At 44.0% G+C, this 16516-nt stretch overlaps 1 protein-coding gene across 1 annotated transcript in view; it reads right to left on the reverse strand.

The window, feature by feature from the left end:
- Positions 1–16516, reverse strand: part of CIP2A (cellular inhibitor of PP2A) — a 79839-nt gene that overhangs the window by 55210 nt on the left and 8113 nt on the right. Inside the window, exons 3-4 of the mRNA XM_073614978.1 lie at positions 12388–12500; positions 2395–2489 (exon numbers count right to left, since the gene is read on the reverse strand). Of these exons, the coding sequence (XP_073471079.1) occupies positions 2395–2489; positions 12388–12500 (208 nt within the window). The remainder of the gene's footprint in view (positions 1–2394; positions 2490–12387; positions 12501–16516) is intronic.

The raw sequence follows: 16516 nt of genomic DNA on the forward strand, positions 1-16516 counted from the left end.
CAGTGGTTTAGCAAAGCACATGTGTGCATTGGGCTCTAAACGTTAAAGGTTCTTCAGTTGAGGGTAAAGAAACAGCGACAGTGATGACAAACAGAAAAGCCTTTTAAAAAGACATTTAAAAACGTAAAAATCCCCATTAAGGATTCAAGTACTCTGGTCTAAACAAAATCTATAGTTAGTCTTAGTAGTAAATTTCCAGGAGTCTTTCAGGACAGCAGATGAGAGAGATAGGTACCTCCTCCAACAGGAACAGAAAACACATCACCAAAAAGAAGAACCCTTCTTGTCCGGAGGCTCTTTAATTGGGTGCCAACACTAGGAGGTGGGACGATCTTCCAAATTACAAGATCACTGATTGGCTGTTACCGTGGTCAGACAAACAAGAGCCTGTCCTGCTGGCTTTGGATCATAAACAGAGACCAAGAGCTGTCTGTGAGCTCTCAGCACAGAAGCCTTGTTCCACATGAATGCATATGTGCAGGACAAAAGGCATTTAGGTCCACCTGTCCTGCTGCCACACATGTGTTAAATGGTCAGCAAGAAGTAAAAAAGTTCTTCTGTCAAACTGATCAGTAGAAAAATAGGACAGAAGAATGTAATCTAAAGCAAAACATATACAACAGGAAAAGGCTCCTGGAATTAGAGCTATACAGAAAGTTTAACACTGGATTTTCATAATTAACTTTCGGAACAGCACTTGAGAGGATTAGAGAAAATTTACCAGATTATGGAGGGACAATAGCCTAAGAAATTCTTCCTCCACAGGGTTGACCACGAGTATTACAGATATGGTTTACCCAGGTATAGGAACCGCTCACAGTGAAATAACACAAAGGCAGGAGACAAACAGCATAGAAAAGTCTATTCCATAGCTGGAAAAAAACTTAAAGGATAAGTTCACTTTTAGAACAGGTTACATGTTCCACCCGCTTTTAGGGTGGCATACGCAACATGTCCTAGCTCCTGCAGCTCTCCCCTTCTCACCCCCTTCTCCCAGTGACAGTGGGTTCTTCTTCCATCCACATGGCTGTGTCATTCATTCAGTTTCCTGTGAATGAATGCCTACAAGTTCCGTCAGCCAATGCCTCTGATGGTTGTGAGTGCTCTGGTAGTCCATTGATTCCTCCTGCTCTCAAGTAACTGTCTCCCCATACAAGGTGCGAGCAGACAGCAATGCTGAGAGTTTGCAGGAGACTAAGACTGCTCCTGTGATCTGCTTATCATGAGTGCAATGCTCTGCAGGCTACAGAAAAATAAATGCACATTTTTTTTACCTACAAAAATGTGCATTTATTTATTTATTTTTTTAAAGGTGAACTTATCCTTTGCGTACATAGCACAAAATCACCTAACTGCCTCCAACTAACTTAAAGGAGTTGTAAAGTCTCCAGGTTTTTCACCTTAATGCACTCTATGCATTAACGTGAAAAATCTTCTGTGGTGCAGCTGCCCCCCAGAGCCCCCCTTTTCCTTACCTGAACCTGATCGTTCCAGTGACGAGAACGAGCTCAGCAGCTCCAGCTGCTGTCTCGGGTCCTTATTGGACAGATTGATAGCAGCAGGAGCCATTGACTCCTGCTGCTGTCAATTAAATCCAGTGACACGGGGGGGTGGGGGGCGGAGCAGAGTCCTGCTGTCTGTGTCAATGGACACAGCAGCAGGACTCAGGAGCATGACTGCACAAGTGCCCCCATGGAATGCGGCTCTCTGTGCGGGCACTTGAGGAAGAAGAGCACCGCCGGAGGACCCCAGAAAAGGGGGATCGGGGCCGCACCGTGCAAAACCCTTGCACAGCACATGATTTTTTTTTTTTTTTTTTTTTTTAATAACAACCGAACCTTTACAATCACTTTAATGCATGTCTGATTCAATCGACTTCCATGGGGCTCTACGGCATGGATAGACAAAACCCCACTGCTGGACTATTGTATTTTGACAGACGGCACCAGTGGCTGTCAGAGCTTCCGAACAGCAGCTGCACCTAAATGGATGCAGTTGCTGTTTGCCCATCAATTTTCTGCCTGACTCCTAATTTTCTGTTAAAAGATGCTGTGCAGGAGGGGATAGATAGAGCCACCCACAAATTGAATTTCAGTCTATTTATTAGGAATTATCAGTGTTGCTTTTGAGCAAATTCTAGTATGCCACACTAACTGGTTAATTTTATTTGCCTCCCACATTTTCATATCACCAGTAGATTAGGTGGGGCAGAGGGGGGAGAATGCCATGTCTGTGCATGCCCCTACCACAGACTTCTAAAACAGAGGCAGATACAATTGGTTAAAAACAAAAATACAGCATGGAAGAAACAAAGAACCCAGAACGCCAGATACCCAGATGCATATTTTTCCCATAAAAAAGGTGCCTAAAATGGATTGCTAAAAGTTTACTTACATTCTGTTCATCAAGAAGGATATTAGTTCCTCAATGTTGACACTTGCATGCAAAACTCTTATATCATAGGTCAACCTTTGCAGCAGCTGAAGGCACTAAATAAAAAAAAAGGATCACAAATTGGACAAATATATTAAAAATATAAGCAAGACACATAACTAAGCCAGCCCAAAAGAGCTGTTATTCAATCATATCCAGCTTTGATATGTTGCTCCTACTTAGAAAAGCTTGCAGTATTAATACTTCAGGAAGAGTCAATGCACATGGAGAGGGGCTCTCCCCACATCCCTGGCTTGGGCAGTAAATACAGATAAAGCACAAATCCCTAAAAACGACATCCACTAGCGAGTCCCGCTTTGTCAGATGCAGTTTTATGCCCTGTATGTTAACTTTACCCATCTATGTTTGGCTGTATCAACAAAGAAAAAAAACAAAAAAACAAGACAATAGACGACCAACCTGAGTTAACTACCAATTTTTTTTTGAGCAATGCCACCCAAAAAAGATACAAGCATAAAGAACCCCTTTGAACCCCGTGACCTCCCATAGATCCCACCTAAAATCAACCTAGAAACCCCATCTAAATCTGGGACCAGATGGCACCAACCTCACAAAACCGCAAGGGGTGCCAGGTGCTGTCCCAGGGAGCTGAGCCCACCCTCCCCAAACAGCGCCCCCCCCAGAGAAAATCAGGCCCTAACCCACCCAGCCAGGGATGATGAACGGACCCATTCCCACAATGGGCGAATGAGACACTGCCCTATAATGGAACAAGGGTGAAAACCCCAAAACAAACCAGTCAATTAGCTCTTAACCTACCAAACATACCCTCAAAATAGGTCAGTGTCAGTCAATAGCAATGAATGGAATCAAATGGCCATAAATAAGTACACAAGAATATCTTCCGATGTCCAGCCAGTATGCGCTGGTATCAAACGGTGAGTGTATTAGCCATGCACATGACAGTAAAGACTAATGATGACTGGGTTAAATGTCCATAAGGGGATTTGATGAGAAGGACAGGAGATGGAGCGGTAAGAACGCATGGAGAGAACTCCTAGATGACAGACTGACCTCATGTCATATGCGACTACCATGCACAAGCATTGAAGACAGTGATAGACTACAGGCAGATTCCCAAACAATGTCGGGTAGACTGAACCTGTCGCTAATACCACCATATGAAGCAGACTCCCGTGTGATAGTGTCAGGTGTACTGAGTCCTCTGTTCGTGTTCCCCTCCAAGTGGGTGGATGTGTTAACCACTCAACCATGTCCTCTCTCCTGTTTGTGTAGTAACCGCCAGAGTTCACATGTTGTGCGCTGTATGCTACTCAGTTGATCTGATCAGGGGTGCTGCTCAGCTGAACTTTGGTGTCCTGACGAAGTTCCGATAGCTTGGAACGAAACATGTAGACGCAGGGATGCGGCCCCCCCTTGTTCTTGGCCCAACCACCCCTTATTTAGGGACATCCCGTTTTTAACTGTGGAACATTCAGTCTACTGCTCGTCTACCTATCCAGATTGGAGAGATCAGCCACCCCTGGTCAGATCATTTAAGCAGTGCACAGCATGTGAACTCTGTTGGATACAACTGCCAAGGAGAGCTGCATGAGACGGGGTACGGCTGAATGGATCAGCTGAGCAGCGCCCCTGATCAGATCAGCTGAGTAGCGTACAGCATGTGGTTACTGCACAAACAGGAGAGTTGCATGAGACAGGATATGGCCGAGTGGTTACCACATCCACCCACTTGGAGGGGAACACGAACGGAGGACTGTGAGTACACCTGACACCATCAAAACGGGCATTTGCTACATAGGGTGGTATTAGGGACAGGTTGAGTCTACCCGACATTATTTGGGAATCTCCCTGTAGTCTATCACTGTCTTCAATGCTTGTGCATATGACATGAGGTCAGTCCATCATCTAGGAGTTATCTCCATGCCGTTCTTACCACTCCATCTTCTGTCCTTCTCATCATAACCCCTTATGGACATTTAACCCAGACATCATTAGTCTGGACTGTCATGTGCATGGCTGATGCACTCACCGTTTGATACCAGCTGGACATCGGAAGATATTCCTGTGTACTCATTTATGGCCATTTGATTCCATTCATTGCTATTGACTGTAAATGACTAATTGACCTATTTGAGGGCATGTTTGATACCCCTGGTTTGTTTTGGGGTTTACACCCTTGTTCCTTAATGGGGCAGAGCCTCATTCGCCCATTGTGGCTTTAAGGTGGAGCGCTGCACCCAATGGAAACAGGTCCATTCATCATCCCTGGCTGGGTTAGGGCCTTATTTTCTCAGGGGGAATTGTTTGGGGAGGGTGGGCTCAGCTCCCTATTGGGACCGCATCCCTTGCGGTTTTGTGAGGTTGGTGCCATCTGGTCCCAGATTTAGATGGTGTTACTAGGGTGATTTTAGGTGGGATCTATAGGAGGTCACAGGGTACAGAGGGGTTCGTTATGCTTGTATCTTTTTTTGGGTGGCATTGCTCAATAAATTTGTAGTTAACTTGGTCGTGAATGGTCTTGTTTTTTCTTTGTCGATATTATATATTTAGATTACACCCCCCTGATCCATAGGGTGAGTGCCACATTTAATCAGTGGGATTCCCACATTCTTTCATGTTTTGCTCTAGCCTGTACCATCATGATTATAACTCTATGGCTGTTTGTGCTACATGGTTATTTACCATTATTGTACCATGCCTATATCTTCAATAAAGAGAAATTGTTGTTAAAAACGAAAAAGAAAAAAAAAAAGGAAAAAGAAAAAAGGGGGAGGGGACCCTTAAACTCTCAAAAAGAGTGATTTTCAAAGAACAGAATAGAATTTGTGAGAGCATAAGTTCCACAAAATTTAATCTCCTTACCTACAAGTCCCAGTGTGAGGCTGCCAAAGAACCTGCTGTTTATGTTACCCCAGCAGTTCATAATTCTTTGGCATCAGATAAATGCTAGAAATTGAATCTCTAAGTGAATGTAATCTAATCCCACCAGACTGACATGAATTATATAAATTATTTAAAGTAACTGAAAACCCAGTCAGTCATTTTCAATACATCAAACACCCTTGAATGGGTCTGCATTCACTTTAGCTTTAAATGAGTTTTTAAATTTTGTTTCCAGTTGTGATGTGTGTGAACGCATTGGAGGAGGGAGAAAGATAAAGAGCCATATGGCCCCGATTCTGACTTTACAGGTAAGATGGACAATGGTATAGTACAAAAATATATTCTTATTCACAATGAATCATATCTATATACAAATCATATATATTTTTAATTATTTTCTACTTGACCTGTTTGATATGATTCATTGTGAATAAAAATAAGATTTTTTATAACAGCTTACCTGTAAAATCCTTTTCTTTTGAGGTACATCACGGGACACAGAGCCTCAGTAATTACTGATGGGTTATGGGTATCACAAGGTGATTGGACACTGGTCACACCCTAGACAGGAAGTTCAACCCCCCTATATAACCCCTCCCCTTACTGGGGATACCTCAGTTTTGTAGCAAAGCAATATAAGTGTATTAGAAGAGGGGCGAGACCTCTGTGTCCCGTGATGTACCTCAAAAGAAAAGGATTTTACAGGTAAGCTGTTATAAAAAATCCTATTTTCTTTCTCGTACATCACGGGACACAGAGCCTCAGTAATTACTGATGGGATGTCCCAGAGCAATGCTATTTGAGGGGAGGGGACCATACAACGTAGGGTGTAGTCAGACCTGAGGACCTCGTACCGCTGCCTGCAGCACACTACGTCCAAAGGCGATATCCTCATGCCTTCCCACATCCACCTGATAAAATCTGGTGAATGTATGGACTGAAGACCAGGTTGTGGCCTTGCAGATTTGAGCCATAGAGGCCCGGTGATGCACCGCCCAAGAAGCCCCAATCGCCCTTGTGGAGTGTGCCTTGATTTGAAAAGGTGGAATTTCTTGTTTCAAACTGTAAGCTTGAATAATTATTCGTTGAATCCATTTTGAAATGGTAGACTTTGACGGTGCCTGTCCTCTATTGGGACCTTCTGGTAGTACGAACAAAACATCCGTTTTGCGAATTAGAGCAGTTTAGATGGAAATCTGAAACCACTTTCGGTAGAAAGCTAGGATGAGGGCGCACTACCACTCTATCCTTATGCATGATTAAAGAAGGCTCTTTACAGGAAAGGGCTGCTAATTCTGATACTCTTCTAGCAGAAGAAATGGCTACCAGAAAAATTAACTTTCTTGTCAACGAGACCAAAGGAATCTGACGTATTGGTTCAAAAGGCTGTTTCTGTAAAACTGACAGAACCAAATTCAAGTCCCAGGGGTTTAGGGGCGCTTTAACCGGAGGATTAAGACGCGTCACCCCCTGCATAAAATTTCGGACCAAAGAATGTAAAGCAAATGGCTGTTGAAATAATACTGATAAGGCCGAGACCTGGCCCTTGATAGTACTCAAGGCCATCTTCATTTTCAATCCTATTTGTAGAAGGTCAAGAATTCTACCTATGACATATTTTCTGGGATGCCAACCCCTGGCTTCACACCAGGATACATAAGTCTTCCAAACTCTATGATAAATCACTCTGGAAGATGGCTTCCTTGCATTAAGGTAGAGATCACAGGACCTGAAAGCCCACGACTCTTCAGAACGTGGGTTTCAATAGCCAAACCGTCAAAATTTAGTTTGTAAGGCAGGATGAAACACTGGACCTTGAGATAACAGGTCTGGATGTGACGGTAGGGTCTATGGGGAACCTACTGTCATCCTTACTATTTCTGCATACCAAGCTCTCCTGGGTCAGGCTGGGGGTACCAGAAGCATCGACTTCTTCTCCTGCCGGATCCTGCGAAGGAACCGTGGCAGTAGCAGAATAGGAGGGAATGCATAAATCAGTGAGAACCGATGCCACGGAATCACCAACGCATCTGTCCCGCATGCAAGAGGATCCCTTGTTCTTGCCACAAACTTGTCAATCTTTTTGTTGAACCTGGATGCAAAGAGATCTACATCCGGAACCCCCCATCTTTGGCATATGGTCCAAAAGACGTCGGGTTGAAGAGACCATTCCCCCGGGACTAACCGCTGGCAACTCAAATAGTCCGCCTGCCAGTTCTCTATCCCTGGAATGAAAACTGCTGATATGCATGGCACATGCTTTTCTGCCCAGACTAAAATCTGGTTCACTTCTCTCTAAGCTGCACGACTCCTGGTGCCTCCTTGATGATTGATATAAGCCACTGCTGTGGCATTGTCGGACTGGATCCTGACAGGGCAACCGTGTAGCCTGAGAGTCCAGGCCTTTAGGGCTAGATACGCCGCACGGATCTCCAGAATGTTGATGGGTAAGGTCCTCTCGATTTCGGACCATTCCCCTTGGACCGCAGACTGTTCCAGAACTGCTCCCCAACCCGAAAGGCTGGCATCCGTTGTTACCACTGTCCAGGTAACCGGTAAAAAGGATTTCCCTTTTTGTAGGTTTTCGGGTATTAACCACCAACTGAGGCTTTGACGCACTGTAGGAGACAGATGCATCGGAAAATCTAATGCCTGTACTTTCTTGTTCCAGGCAGACAGGATACTGTGTTGCAGCAGTCTCGAATGAAACTGAGCATAGGGAACTGCTTCGAATGAAGCCACCATCTTTCCCAGTAGCCTCATACAAAGGCGAACAGAAGGACCCTTTTTTGTCCTGACTACCTGAATCAGTTCCCTTAAGGCACTGATCTTTGCCTGAGGTAAAAAATACCTTCTCTTGGCTTGTATCTATGACCAGGCCCAAATACTCTAGTCTTCTTACTGGTTTTAAGAAAGATTTTTCTAAGTTGAGAATCCAACCTAGGTATTCCAAGTAGTTGACTGTGGTCACCAAGTTCTGGTACAGGCAGGCTACCGACCGGTCTATCAAGAGCAGGTCGTCTAGGTATGCTATGACAGTTATACCTTGGGCCCTTAATCTGGCCAGAGGAGGAGCCAAGATCTTTGTAAACACCCGAGGTGCAGTGGCTAGCCCGAAAGGCAAGGCTATAAACTGAAAGTGGCGTTTTTCTAGTTCGAAACGCAAGTACTTTTGATGAGCAGGGAAAATGGGTACATGCAGGTAGCATCCTTGATGTCTATTGACACCAGAAATTCTCCTCCTTGTAGGATGGAGACTACTGACCGAATTGATTCCATGCGAAAGGATCGAATCATTAGGAATCGGTTTAGATCCTTTAGATTCAGGATGGGTCTGACATCTCCATTTGGTTTTTGAACCGTGAAAAGGTTTGAAAAAAACCCCAAATCCCTGCGATTCCGTGGGAACCAACACGATGATTTTTTGCGACAATAGTCGCTCCAACGCTAGAAGGAGGGACTGCTTTTTCTCTGGGTCTCTGGGGACATTTGATCTGAGGAAACGAGGAGAGGGGAATGCGCGGAACTCCAGTTTGTAACCTAGAGTTACCGTGGAGATTACCCATCTGTCCTGGAAATCTTCCTGCCAGAGCTTTGAGAACTGTAGCAGTCTTCCCCCCCCACCGGAGCGAGCGGGGGCGCTCCTCATTAAAGAGGCTTTAGCGTCTTGTCTAGTAGGCTTCTTCCCCCAGGACTTCTTTTTTCCCTGGGGTCGACTCTGAAATGTATTTCTTGAGCCTGACGGAGGAGGCCGTCGCGACTGCCTGGAGGCTGATGCTCCTGGCACTGGGGAAAGAGCCCGTTTAAAAGAGGGACGTTTACTCCTTTTCTTAACTGGTAAGAGTGTGCTTTTCCCACTAGAGATCTTTTGGATATAGTTGTCCAAATCCTCTCCAAACAGCAATGCACCACGAAATGGAAATCCAGCCAAAAGCTTCTTACATGGTGATTCGGCTGACCAATTTTTCAACCATAAGATTCTACGCATATGCACCAACCCAAGCGAAAGGCGTGAGGTTTGGATGATAGAATCTCTGATTGCGTCAACAGCAAAACATAAAGCCTCTGGAAGGTTGGCCAACCCCCGGGCCTGCTGTTCGGGTAGAACTTTGAGGACCTGTTTAACATGGTCTCTCAAGTATTGACAGACTCAATTGCTGCCACTGCAGGTTGAGCTACTGAACCCACTAAGGAAAAAATATTTTTTAACAGGGATTCCATTTTTTTATCAGTTGGATCCCTAAGCATCTGAGCATTGTCGACAGGACAAGTCAGGCTTTTATTTACGGAGGAAATGGCGGCGTCAACTGCCAGTATACCCCACATTTTTTTAAATTTTTCCTCCATTGGATAAAGTGTTGAAAACTTTTTAAGCGGAAAAAAATGTTTATCTGGGTGATCCCACTCAAAATGAGCTTTTCCATTATGAACAGGAAAAGCATGTGTTGTTTGAGGAGGTTTCAGTGAACCCAAAGAAGAGGAGGGTTCTTTAACTGACTCAGATACGGGCAACTTAAATGTGGAGCGGACCAAACCAGCAAGGATCTGAACTAGCACCTTCTCATCCTGAGAAGCTGAAGTCCCTCTCCACTTCTCCTCAGAAGAGGAATCATCAGTCCCATCCCGATCCTCTGAGAGGGATTCCTCTCTTTTTTCCCCAGAGTTCCTCAGCTTGAGGGTCCTGGGTAACAGAGAGAGACCTAGTGCGTTTTCTTCCACTGAGTGAAAATGCGATTAAGGCCATTAATCTTTCCTCTAATCCATTAATGGTTGAGGAAAAAATCTCCTCGTAATGTATACAGGGGCTGAAGTGCCAGAGACAGATGCAGCCCCTGACACCGACGGCTCTCCCTGGCCAGCCATCCCAGGTCCTTCGGGGGGGAGGTGCAGCAGAAGGGGGGTCCTCAGAGCCTGAGGGAGATCCCCTAGAGCCTCTGGTTTTCGGGGTATTTGTACCTCTTCTACCCATAGTGCAAAGCAACAAAGGTGGAGGTACCACAAAAAAAAAAAAAAAAAACACTGACTGCTGAGCGATGTAGTTCAGCAACTGCCGCTGCTACCAATGCCCAGTCTAGTGTTTAAGTAAATTCTGCCTGGGAGAATGCCTGTGTCCCACCTCACATGCGCCTGTCAGCTCTGTGTCCCTCTATAGGCTGTGTGCACTTTATAGCCTGTGTAACCAGCAATGTGGGCGTCTAAACACGCCGGACGTCGCGTTAATGCTCCGCCCCCCCCTCGTTTTTTCAAAAAACGTGTGCTTTTCCGCGCGAGCCAAGGCTCTGATCCTTGAAACAAGCATGGAGGGGAGGCTGGGGTGGAGGAGAGAGAAGGGCCGGTGGATGGGGAACCTGCCGAACGGTAGCGGCGGCAGTGCGGTATATTACCGCTGATCAGGCCACCCGGTCCCCCTAAATCACGGAGGGGAGGAATCCCAAAGGAGAGAGCCCCCCAACCCATCCTACCTGGAGCCCGGCTGGAGCAGCGTACAGCGTGGACACTGAGACAGACAGAACAAGCATGAAAAGGTATGTGCTCTTGGCAGCTCCGGTGGCGACAATAGGCATAGCATACATTTACTTAAAGGAGAATACCTACTAGAATTAAAAAATTCTTGAGGAGTCTCCCTTACCTTATCCAGCTGCAGGGTTCTGTTATACAGACCCAATCTTCACCTCTCACGGTGGGCTCCGTTTGGAAAAACCTTCAGAGACTGGGGCCCCCTTGAATAGGAGGATCCGCAGTTCTGGGCCCGTAAAGCACCCCGCCAAGGGATATGGCTGAAAAAACCAAATACTGGATCCCGGGGGCCAGCTCTCTAAAAAAGAGAAGCGTTACAGGTAAAACCTCGTTTCTTCGGACACGAGGCCTGGGTACCATCCAATTTGGCCTAAAAAAGCACTTTGAATGGATCCGGTTGCATGGCTTGCCCCAGTATAGGATACTCCTTTGGAGCTCAGCACAGCACATCTTATTTGTGACCAACACCTAAGACACTGGCGAAAAAACAGAGGTATCCCCAGTAAGGGGAGGGGTTAGATAGGGGGTTGAACTTCCTGTCTAGGGTGTGACCAGTGTCCAATCACCTTGTGATACCCATAACCCATCAGTAATTACTGAGGCTCTGTGTCCCGTGATGTACAAGAAAGAAAATATATTTTTGTACTATACCATTGTCCATCTTGCCTGTAAAGTCCGAATCAGGGCCTTGTGGCTCTTTATCCCTCCCCTCCTCCAATTCAATTACATACGGATGTGGCTTTAGGAGTGTTATTCCAATTGTTGCAAGTGTGTGAACGCATGTTATTACATGATGCGTTAAGGCAGGCCATTCATTATGTACAGCTTTTCAACACACCACAACCGACAAAGGAAACGAAAACAAACATGACCCTTTTAACAATGCAGCAAACCACTACGCATTGTAGGTGCATAGTGGTGCACTTAGGTCCATTTTCTGTTACTCAGCAGTACACTGTGATGCCATACACAGCCACCCTAACACATAGAGCTATGGCTACAATGCATGTGTTTTACACCAGTATGCAGCGTAACACAAGGGAAGTGTTTTTGTTCCTTGATGAACTTTGCATTTTGCTGTCTATTCAAAATGTAAGGGGGTAAAAAAAAAAAAAAAAAAAAAAAAAGTAGGTCTGCTAAAGCTGATTTTTGAGATACACTAGGGTGCATTCCAGAGTGAGTGGCATTACAGCATGCATAGTATGCTACCAAGTGTTACAGCAACATAGTGGTGTGAACCAAATCTTATCCTTTAGGAAACGAGCAACAAATCACATTGTTTGCAATAGGTAACGGTTTTAATTTTGTACCATAAGAAAATACTGAATACTCTGGGGTCAAGGAGGTCCATCTTTTTTTCTAAATACAAGCCAAATATTTGCTTTATCAAATTATAAAATGTAATACTACTGATGCACGCACATGGTCTAATATCCCTTAATCTATTAGGGATATAATATTCCACTTCCCAAATACATACATACTAATATTATACCAGTATATGGGTTCTGTACTACCGTAAGATTTATAGAGGTTGTAGGAGAAGCCAAACACTAGAAATGTACAAACCTGTAATAAAACTGGATCATTTAGGATGGAGCTATATCTGTAAACTACACCAGCCAAAACATTGGTGAGATTGTAAGTAGTATGAAGAGTTTCTCTTGTTTCAGTCTCTACAGCTATCAAACACAAAAAGAAAAAAAAGAGATATGTGAATCATCAAAACAGACATGGCCAACTGTGCTGGGCTAGAATATACACGCACACACAGATGAAAAGTGCACCAGCCATATATACAGATAAGTGGTGTCCAATCCAAATGTATATAACAATGACAAAAGAATCTTAGATGCAGCATGAGACACACTGGGGTTGATTTACTAAAACTGGAGGGTGCAAAATCTGGTGCAGCTGTGCATGGTAGCCAATCAGCTAGGAAGTAAACCCTCAGCAAAAAAATGAAAAAACAAAAAAACCTGCAAAACAAAGGCATAATTAACTAGTATGCATAGCATACTAGCTAATTATGTATTACTTACCTCAGATCGAAGCACCCGCATCGGTCCACGTCTCCCCCTCCGACATGTTGTCTCGGAGTGACTTCCGGTTATTGTGGCTCCGGCGCTGTGATTAGCCGGAGCCGCGATGACGTCACTCCGCGCATGCGCGCGGGAACGGCACAGTACAACTGAAGCAATGGCATATAGCGCCATTGCTTCAGTTGTCTTAAGTGCGCATGTGCCGCATGACGTCGGCACATGCAAATACAGGGATATCTCCTAAACCGTGCAGGTTTAGGAGATATCCTTGTTAGCTTCAGGTAAGCCTTAATATAGGTTTACAACCACTTTAAGCTTTGACAGAAAAACCTGGAAGCCGATTGGTTTTTCGGTTTTGGTCAAGAATTTTAATTTTGCTGCACCACCAATTCTCAGTAACCACTGCAGATCACTTTATTTGTACACTTTTGGTCATCATACATGTTGTATGAAATACGAAAACTCCTATCGACATATTAATAAAGCAAACGTGTACCCAATCTCACATAGATCTTATAGTCTTAGTAAAACTTTTTTGAACACTACAATACATACACCAAAAACTTCCCTAAAAACATACAAAGGGACCTACACAGTAATTCTGTCAGTGACATACAGTGGATATAAAAAGTCTACGTAACCGTTAAAATGGCAGGTTTCTGTGATGTAAAGTTACACAAAGATAAATCATTTCAGAACTTTTTCCACCTTTAATGTGACCTATAAACTGTACAACTCAGTTGAACAACAAACTGAAATCTTTTAGGTGGAGGGAAGTAAAAATAAAAAAAGAAAACAATATGGTTGCATAGGTGTGCACACCATTAAACCAATACTTTGTTGAAGCACCTTTTGATTTTATTACAGTCTTTTTGGGTATGAGTATCAGCATGGCACATCTTGACTTGGCAATATTTGCCCACTCTTTGCATAAACACTCCAAATCTGTCAGATTGCGATGGCATCTCCTGTTCACAGCTCTCTTCAGATCACCCCACAAATTTCAATGGGATTCAGGTCTAGGCTCTAACTGGGCCATTCCAAAACTTTAATCTTCTTCTGGTGAAGTCACCATTCCTTGTTGATTTGGATATATGCTTTGGGTCGATAGCTGAACGTGAAGAGGAACTTCACCTTTCAGCATTTCTAGCAGAAGCCTAAAAGGTTTTGTGCCAATATTGACCGGTATTTGGAACTGCTCATAATTCCCTCTACCTTGACTAAGGCCCCTGTTCTATCTGAAGAAAAATAGCCCCAAAGCATGATGCTGCCACCACCATGCTTCATTGTAGGTATGGTGTTCTTTTGATAATGTGCAATGTTGTTTTTGCACTAAACATATCTTTTGGATTTATGGCCAAAAAGGTCAATCTTGATTTCATCAGACCATAACATGTTTTCCCACATGCTTTTGGGAGACTTCAGATGTGTTTTTAGAAAAATTTAGCCGGGCTTGAATGTTTTCCTTCGTAAGAAAAGGCTTCCGTCTTGCCACTCTACCCCATAGCCCAGGCATATGAAGAATATGGGAGATTGTTGTCACATGTACCACACAGCCAATACTTGCCAGATATTCCTGCAGCTCCTTTAATGTTGCCGTAGGCCTCTTGGCAGCTTCCCTGGCAAGTTTTCTTCTCAGCTTTTCATCAGTTTTGGAGGGACGTCCAGTTCTTTGTAATGTCACTGTTGTGCCATATTTTCACCACTTGATGATGACTGTCTTCACTGTGTTCCATGATATAGCTAATGCCTTGGAAATTCTTTTGTACCCTTCTCTTGACTGATACCTTTTAACAATGAGATCCCTCTGATGCTTTGGATGCTCTCTGTGGACCATGGATTTTGCTGTAGGATGTGACTAAGAAAGTGTCAGGAAAGACCTACTGGAACAGCTGAACTTTATTTGGGGTTAATCAGAGGCACTTTAAATTTAACATGAGTTTGAACGTGATACATCCCCAGTTATAAGAGGGTGTGCACACTTATGCAACCACATTTTAGTTATATAATTTTTCTCCCCCCCCTAAAAGATTTCAGTTTGTTCTTCAATTGAGTTGTACAGTTTATAGGTTACATTAAAGGTGGAAAAAGTTCTAAAATGATTCACCTTTGTTTCATTTGTTTACATCACGGAAACCTGACATTTTAACAGGCTTTTTGTAGACTTTTTATATCCACTGTAGATTACTCTACAAAGATAATGGTGGTACCTAAAATGATATTGGTACCACCATCAAAACCAAAATCAGAAAAACTAAAGCTGGTGGTACATGGCTCCAATTTCAGCTAATGCTCCAATTTCAGCCAAAATCCTGTAGTTACTGTGGAGGATATTCTGACAGCTGTGGGTACTATCTTGTCAGAGTTCAAGAGCTGTCAGCAGGAAATTTGTTTAACCACTTCCGGATCACTTATATACTGCTGCAGGGCGGCCTGTCTGCACAAAATCACGTACCTGTTTTTTGCACGCGATCTAGGGGGCATGCGCCTGCCGCTCCCACATTGATTGGACACAGCGAGAGCCAATCAGATGGGCCGGTGGCCGCACGGACCCGCTGATCGTTTGGAAGAAAGGAAAAACGGCGCTCTGCTTATGTAAACAAGACAGACCGATGTTCTGTCAGAGTAAAAGAGAGAAAGCTGAAACAAGGATCTTTTTTCCTCAAGTGCATCCACTCCCCCCCACAGTTAGAAACACTCAAAGGGAATACACTTAACCGTTTGATTGCCCCTGGTGTTAACCCCTTCCCTGCCAGTGTCATTTATACAAGGTCAGTACATATTTTTTAGCACTGATCACTGAATTAGTGTCACTGGTCCCCAAAAAGTGTCACTTAGTGTCAGATTTGTCTGCCGTAATGTGGCAGTCACGTCTAAAATGGCCAATCGCCACCATTACTAGTAAAAAATAATTTAAAAAAATAATTTAAAAAGTCCATAAATCTATCCCATAGTTTGAAGACGCTATAACTTTTGCGCAAATCAATATATGCTTAATGGGATTTTTAAACAATTTTTATTGGTAATGTTTTATAGCAGAAAGTAAAAAAAGAAATTTTTTTTAAAATGGTCGGTCTTTTTTCGGTTTATAGCGCAAAAAATAAAAACCGCAGAGGTGGTCAAATACCACCAAAAGAAAGCTCCATTTGTGGGAAAAAAGGACACCAATTTTATTTGGGCGGTGTCGCACGACCGCGCAATTGTCAGTTAAAGCAACGCAATACCGTGTCGCAAAAAATGGCCTGGTCAGGAAGGGGATAAAACCTTCCGGAGCTGAAGTGGTTAATCCACACTGTTTAGCGTGGATGGGGGACTATGGAAGTCACAGGGGGTTGATTTTCTTTAACTGGAGTGTGCAAAATTTGGTGCAGCTCTGCATAGAAACCAATCAGCTTCCAGGTTTTTGTGGGAAAGCTTGGCTGAAGAAGCAGAAGTTAGAAGCTGATTGGCTACCATGCACAGCTGCACCAGATTTTGCACTCTTCAGATTTAGTAAATAAGGCTGGATTCACACTGGTACGACAAACGCTCCGATATTGGGAGCTCATGTCGCATGACATGTGAAAATCAATGTTTCTCTATGGGAGCCATCTTAACTGGTCTGACACAAGTCGGTCCTACTTTGAAAATGCTCCCTGTACTACTTTGGTCTGACT

This window comes from Aquarana catesbeiana, linkage group LG02, assembly GCF_042186555.1.
Source record: "Aquarana catesbeiana isolate 2022-GZ linkage group LG02, ASM4218655v1, whole genome shotgun sequence".
NCBI classification, from domain to species: Eukaryota; Metazoa; Chordata; class Amphibia; order Anura; family Ranidae; genus Aquarana; species Aquarana catesbeiana.